Raw genomic sequence first — 7685 nt, 5'->3', positions numbered from 1 at the left:
AGAGGAGAACATTACTGATGTCCTCACTGAGCTCTGTGTGCAGGAGCTTGGTGGGAACCTGGCCTCTGGAGGTGCAGCCTCATATACCCAGGAAGGGAATTAGGGCCTTGCAGCAACACAGGTGATGTTTCATGCACATGTATGTGAAACATGTACACTAACATGTACGTTCTTGCACATATGCAGGCTGTGTATATACATGTGCACTTTGTGCAAGTCTCTGTGTAGCTTCTGTGTGCCTACCTGGAGGGAGAGGTGGGGTGATGGCTTCTGACGTCTCTGAAGTTCTGTGTCTGTATGGGTGCCTGTATCTATGTAGTGTTAGGGGAAGGGATTAAAATATAGGCTCTGGAGACAGAGGGAATAGATTCAGATGCTGGCTGTTTCTTGTAAACTGTGTGAGCTTTTGCAAACTTAGACACTTTTTTTTAAGTTTTTATTTTAGTTCCAGTTAGTTAATATTCAGGGTTATATTAGTTTCAAGTGTACAGTATAGCATTTCGACACTTCCATTCCTCACGCTGTGCTCATCATGATCAGTGAGCTTCTTGAGCCCCATCTCTGCCTCCCCTGGAAACTGTTAGTTTGTTCTCTATAATTAAGAGTTTGTTTCTTGCTTTGTCTGTCTCTTATTTATTTCCCTTTGCTCATTTGTTTTGTTTCTTAAATTCCACATATGAGTTAAATTATATGCTATTTGTCTTTCTCTGACTGACTTATTTCATTTAGCATAATACTCTAGCTCCATCCATGTCATTGCAAATACTAAGATTTCATTTTTTGATGGGTGAGTAACATTCCATTGTGTGTGTATCTCACAACTTATTTTTTTAACGTTTTTGAAAGTTTATTTATTTATTTTGAGAGTGAGAGAGACAGAGAGAGTGCTCAAACAGGGGAGGGTAGGGAGAGAGGGACAAAGAGAGAATCCCAAGCAGGCTCTGCATTGTCAGAACAAAGCCTGATGCGGGGCTTGACCCATGAGGCATGAGATCATGATCCGAACTGAAACCAAGAGTAGGAGGCTTAACCGACTGAGCCACTCACAACTTCTTTATCCATTAGTTGATGAATACTTGGGTTGTTTCCATATTTTGGCTATTGTGGATAATGCTTGTATAAACAAACAGGTGCATATATCCCTTTGAAGTTGTATCCTTTGGGTAAACACCTGGTAGTGCAATTGCTAGATTGTTGGGTAGTTCTATTTTTAACTTTTTGAGGAACCTCCATAATGTTTTGTAAAGTGGCACACCAGTTTGCATTCCCAGCAATAATGCAAGAGGGTTCCCCTTTCTCCACATCGTCACCAATACCTGTTGTTTCTTGTGTTTTTGATTTTACCCATTCTGACAGTTGTGAAGTGATATTTCATTGTCGTTTTGATTTGTATTTCCCTTATGATCAATGATGTTGAGCATCTGTTCATGTGTCCGTTGGCCAGCTAATGTCTTTGGAAAAATGTCTGTTCATGTCTTCTGTTTTTAATGGATTTTTCACATTTTGGGTTTTGTTGATTGTTTCCAGATAGTTTTTAAAATTTTTTCCTTTAATAGACTTAATTGTTTTAGGGCAGTTACAGGTTCACAGCAAAATTGATCACATAGTCCAGAAGTTCCCACATACTTGTAAGCCCTCGTATATGCACAGACCTCCAAATTGTCAACATCCCCAGCAGGGTGCTACAGTTGTCATAACTGATGAACTATAATGACACATCATCATCACTCATCCACAGTTTACATTGGGGCTCACTCTTGCTGTTGTACATTCTACGGGTTTTGACAAATGTATATTGATACCATGATAGTATCATAGAGAGTAGTTTCACTGGTCCTAAAGTCCTTGGTGTTCCAGCTGTTCATTCCTCCCTCCCTCTGCGCCCTTCAAGCACCAATGTTTTTACTGTCTCCATAGTTTCACCTTTTTCAGAATGTTATATAATGGAATCAGATGGCTTGTAGCCTTTTCAGACTGGCTTCTTTCATTTAGTAATATGTGTTTAAGTTTCCTCCCTGTGTTTTCCAGACTTGATGGCTCATCTCTTTTTTGCACTTAATAATATTTGATTGTTTTGATGTACCACTGTTTCTTTAGCCACTCACCCATTGAAAGGTATATATTTAAAAATAGAGATGATTTTATTATTACATGGGGAATGCAAAAATCTTATTCTTCCACGTGATGCAGTCTTCTGTTTTGTGTGTGTTACTTAAGTTCTCAAGCCCCACTTCTATCTCGGGTTCCCAGTTTTATAGTGGCTCCACGAGGGCCCTGTGTATGGGCACTGTGTTCCACTTCACAAGCGAGGCAGAGTAGTCCTCTGACTTGCCAAAGCCACTGTTAGGGTGGGGCTGGCATGGGAGCCTGTTCTTATGGTTTCTTACTTGGTTTCCTCTGCTATAGTAGCAGAATACCGCCTCCCTGACAAGGGGCAGGTGTTTGGTGGCTGAGGGCAGGGCTTGGTGGTGGTGGATGGATTCCATGAAGGGAATCTAAAACCCCTAAGCATGCCAGTGGGAATCTGAGAGCTGACCATGGTAAAGTGGTTTGGGACCGGGTCTTCAGTTTCTTTATGCCTGTGGATAGCTGGCTGACTTCATCTTTGTCTTTTGAACCTCCTCATTTCCAAAAACCCTGATCATTTCTGTTTTGTGCAGCAAGCCCAGGGTTACCTATGATGCAGATCAGTAGGACTCTGGCTCGGATGAAACGAGTTTCTGGGGACGCCCCTAAGAATGACTTCATGATATGTGTCTGGAATTCCTGACACATCCAGAAACAATGGCTCTGAGAACACTTCTCCTGTGCAGGGAATGCAGTGGCTCTGGACAAGCTCGGTGCTGTTTGTATTTATAGTTATACACCAAGTTCCACCCTAAGTAGCTCATTTGCTTCCTCCATGTGCAAGTTCTGCTGATGGGACATCTCCTGGAGAAGGCTTGTCTGGAAGGAGATTCTTCTGCTGTGGGGGGAAATACATCCATATCCTCATCTCCTGAACCTTCTACTCTTGGATTATATGACTCCTCGTTTTCAGTCTTCTTTGCTGATATCTTCTCTCTCAGACTCTTCAACGTCAGAAATACTCAGCACTCTTCTCCAGTCCTCCTTAGCCTTGATGTTTCACATCCCTTGTAGTTTATGTCATTCACTCTGATACACAGATAAACTATGTCCAAGGAACTCAATTTTCCTTAGCTCAGTATTGAGCAAAATCTTCAACATTTACATATATGTAATGAGATTCCAGTAGAAGACCCACAACATTTCCTGTCACAGTTTGCTCATTAAACAACATGCCTCTACTATTATTCTACTATCACATTCAACCAGCCTCACAATATGTGGGAGGAGGAACTGTTAAGGGGTTTCCCGTCTAATCCAAGAACCATGCAGAAAATTTCCCCCTGACTTGGCAAGGTATTCATAAGGCCCATATAGACCTTTCATCTGCCTATATGTGCTTTCAGAACAGATTTATTTTATTCTTACCAATGTTTATTAGCTAATTTCCAAGTTCACCCTAGGCTCCTTTGTTTGGATAGCAAAAATATGATTAAAGTCCTTTGATAGCATCTGTTCACATCAGCTCACTCCTTCTAAAGGGTGGCAGGATATCTTGTCGAAACTGCCTTCTATTCTGACAGAGACAGCCCTCTAGCTGTGTCTGAGAAGATTAGGACTAACCTGGGGGCCAGATTGGTAACTCTCCTCAATGTATTATATCATGGCCACTTGTCATCTACTTTATAGAACACCTGTAGGATTATACATAAAAGATCTTGATTTCTTAGTGACCATGTGCTGTTGAGAAAAAGGAGTGTGGGACTGATGGCAGAGTGGAATCAGAAAAATAATATGTTCAGTTGCCTGGGACCCAGTGACTTAATTTCATTTAGAAGTTACCTGAAGATGTATTTAATGAATTTATTTATTCCATATATGCCAGGCATTCCTCACATTCTCAAGTGGCTGTGCTTAGTTAAAACTATGGCACAAAAATAGAGAAAGTATAAAGCATACAGAAATCCTAGGCCAGCATCCCTAAAACTGAGTGACTGGTGGGATATAGTGATGAAAACCAGGTATGTCTGTATAAGATGAAGGCAATTGCAACCTGAGTTTATTTCCTGGATTTCTAGTTGCTTTCTGATCACTTGAAGAGGAAGCAATAACAGCAATGGCAGGGACCTTAATGTTGGGCTCTCGGTGGCCCTGTGTTCCATAAGGCCACCATACACCTCTTGTTATATTTCTAAGGCTGAGGTCTGATATTCAACTTAAGCTCCAGCCATCAACAAGCTTATGATTAGTAAAGGCCGCTGGTTGTTAAAACTTGGTGAAATAATTGAGGCTAAAGGACTCCAGAGACAGTATTCAATTTTATGTTATTTTTGTTATTGAAATTGATAATCAGGAACATTGATTAAGCAACACATTCATACGTTTGTATTTGTGTGTTATTAGAGTCTGTAGTAGTCATTAAATCTGTTCATCAGATAATATTGGGTCTCCATTTGACAGATTCACTGTTGAATTGTGCCTCCTGGCTCCCTTGTGTTTGGGAGGGGTCTTGAGATTAGTTGTTGACAGTGAGTTGTAGGCACAAGTGGTGTGAGTCACTTCCAGACCAGAGTTTTTCGATGCCGGTGGAAAATCTTCAAGAGTTTTTCGATGCCGGTGGAAAATCTTCAAGAGTTTTCCTCAGCTTCTCATAGAGTGATGATGAATGTTTACAATGGCATCTGCTCTATCAGCTTTGGCCACTGAACATTTAAAATGAACAGCACCCTACTAGTTCTCAATGGTGAACACGCAGTGTGATTACAAACTAATCCTTTGGTTTCAAGGTCCAACGATTTTGAGATTGTTTCCTCGGTGCAATCTCGCTTATCCTGACTAATACACACATTGCTTTCTTCCAGAGTGTAAAGGGCATTTCTGTGAGGATCATGGACATGTGGACAAAGGCAGAGTAAGAGGGAAAGGAAAAGGAGTCAAGTGCTGAGAATTCACTGTGAGGACTCCGTGGTTTTGGTGGGGGCACTAAATCTGCTGTGTAGATTCTTCCATCTTTCCAGCCTTATTCTTTCTGTTCTCAAATTGAACAAGTGGCATTGGAGTTTCTGCTGTCCCTCAGACACATTCCAGTGTTTATTGCCTCTTCCTCTTTGTATGGTTCCCACTATGTGAAATGCTCTCTGTCCATTTCCTACTCTATTGAACTTTGCTCTGTCAAAATCAATACATCTTAACTGTGATCTTAGGTCATTATCCCAAGAAGTCTTTCCCAATTCCCTACCAAATTCATGTAATTTCTTATCCTCAAAATGAATAGGACTTTTTAATTTCTTGAATACTAGCCAAAGTAAAGCCCATAGAGGAGGGATTTGGAGATGCTTTATTGCTCTTCAAGATAGCTTTAGTTTTATAGGGGGCAAAAATGGTTTTCCTGAAATGTGGATTCCTAGCAGCACTTGTCCTGGGATTACACATATATTTGGTCAATGTTATTGATAGAAACTAAGTGTTCTAGCTTTAAGGCCAGGGCTCTTACTGCTTTTCTTTTCTTTTTTTTTTTTTTTTTTTTTTTTTTCCCAGATAATCATTTTACTCCCAGAGTTAAACATGGCCAACATTCTGTTAGGTCAACTTCCAATCACTTTTACTATGCATAAACTAGGACCCCAAATTCCGGGCTTATCACAAGATAAGACTGCAGCTTTTTTACCAGTAAGCAAAGTTACTAGCAGTTACTAACTTAAAAGCTAAAACAATAAAAAAAACCTCAAAGATCTTTGGTGAAAACCTCGGATTGTTCATGGTTCAAGCTTGTTTCAAGGTACATTTTTATATATACTTTGGATTGGCCTGTCAGCTGTAGTTAAGAGATGGAGGGATGAACCTGTTACTTTACCAAAGTTAAATGAAGCAGGTTCAAGTCTAATGTTAAATCACAGGTATTTCCCATACCAAAAACCAACTTCCCAGTACTGGGTGTTGGAGGCAAGAACAGGGAACTGCCTGCCGCAGAGCCTACCCAAGTACAAAGATCTAAAAGTTTCCACAGCCCAATTCTACCCGCTTGCTAAGCTCCCCCAAAAAACAAGGTTGGTGAATTACAATATTAATACAGATCTATTTGTGTTTTCCTAAACATCTCCAAGTAAATTACTACCCCTGAATATACAGTATTCAACTTGAGGTCACACAAATACTAGATCAGGATTGCAGACAAGAATCTAGGAATCCAAACTCCATTTGGTCCTTGTGATCCCTACAGACTGAGCCTCAACACACCACTTAGAGGGATAAAACCAAACAAAAAAAGCCCACAGAAAGAACCAATGGTGTAAAAGGGAAGCAACTTCAGCGCACAGGTTAAGCACGCTGCCAAGGACAGAGTCAACGTCCTCACAGTGAAGGCCCTGACTCCTTTCTACTAGTAAGCAGGAGCACCACAGGCTGGAGTCCTAGCCTAGATCAGCCCCTCCAGGGTACAGAAGAGTTTCAGTCCCTGTTAGTAGTCCTATACTGTCACATGTTGTAAGTATCCAAAAGACCTAAATTTTAAGGTAGATAGAATGCACTTCCTGGTTTGCAGCACGGAGAAAAGGACTAGCCATCACTGGGTGCCAGGAACTGCAGTCATCAGCACAAAGCTCTGGCATGCAATGTCAGCTCACAGAGCACTTCCCTCTCCCCTAGTCACAGGCAGACAGATAATGGCAGGTAGCACTAGGGTTTATTAAACTGTGCCTTAGTATAGGCGTTGGGGCTTGCCCATGGTGCTCTTGATGTATAAAGCCCGGACATTCTGCCAATTCTTCTTGAGCAATGACACCAGGAAATTGACAGCTAAGTGGATGTTATACACAAGCTCATCATCTCTCATCTTCACGTGGCCAACAGCCACTGCCAGACACAACACCTTCTTCATCTGGAATTTGATTGTGGACTTCACTTCATCCACTTTGGCCACCATATTCTCATTCTGGGTCAGCAAGGAAGGGAACTTGCCAGCCTTATTCAGGCCAGGGCCCAGGATTCGTGGAATCTGCTTGATCAGAGATTCAGAAGCCAGAAAGGCATCATACTTCTTGGCCAGCTTCTTGACTAGCTTTTTATTCTTGTTGAGTTTCTTCAGAGCCTCAATGTCCATGTGGGGAATATCCACAGCCTTCGCCTCATCACAGTGCTGCTGGTCCCCCAGCACACATACGGAGAACTTGGGGCGGGGAGTGGACTTAAGCCTGACGGTGCCCGAGAAGCGTTTGTCCTTCTGAGGATCATAGTTCTTCAAGCTGATCTGCAGCTCCACGGTCTCCAAAAACTTCCTGCGCTTGCGCTGGTTCCCGTGCAGGACTTCCCGCACCGCCTCGTACAGGGTATCGCGGGAGACTTTGCTGCTCATAGCGCCACACACAACAGCAGGAAAAAAGCCTCTTACTGCTTTTCAACACTACCTTCTATGACCTTTTTGAGTGTCATGTGAAAAATGGGTTGTAAAGAAAGATGATGTGACCATTTCTTGGGTCATCTCCCATTTAAACTGTTCCATCTATTTTTTCATTTTATGAGTGTATTCTGTCCCTTAATTTCCTCAAACCCCTCTTCATATCTTTGTTCCTCAGACTGTAGATGAAGGGGTTCAGCATGGGTGTCACTACTGTGTACATGAC

General features: G+C 41.8%; 1 protein-coding gene across 1 annotated transcript; it reads right to left on the bottom strand.

Annotated features, from left to right (window-relative positions):
* Window positions 1-6731: 6731 nt before the first annotated feature.
* LOC121026582 (60S ribosomal protein L10a-like) lies at window positions 6732-7455 on the bottom strand. Its single transcript, XM_040469391.1, has one exon. It carries the CDS (start codon window positions 7415-7417, stop codon window positions 6764-6766), a length of 654 nt encoding a protein of 217 aa, XP_040325325.1. The 5' UTR covers window positions 7418-7455; the 3' UTR covers window positions 6732-6763.
* Between the last annotated feature and the right edge of the window lie 230 nt (window positions 7456-7685).

The sequence above is a fragment of the Herpailurus yagouaroundi genome, unplaced genomic scaffold, assembly GCF_014898765.1.
Source record: "Herpailurus yagouaroundi ecotype Mexico unplaced genomic scaffold, PumYag 142864, whole genome shotgun sequence".
Classification (NCBI taxonomy): Eukaryota; Metazoa; Chordata; class Mammalia; order Carnivora; family Felidae; genus Herpailurus; species Herpailurus yagouaroundi.
Note: the sequence above shows the minus strand (reverse complement) of the source record. Positions and strands in the feature narration are given on the sequence as shown.

What these genes read in the sequence shown, in the direction of transcription:
- LOC121026582 (XM_040469391.1), bottom strand. Translation starts at nt 7,417, where the DNA reads ATGAGCAGCAAAGTCTCCCGCGATACCCTGTACGAGGCGGTGCGGGAA.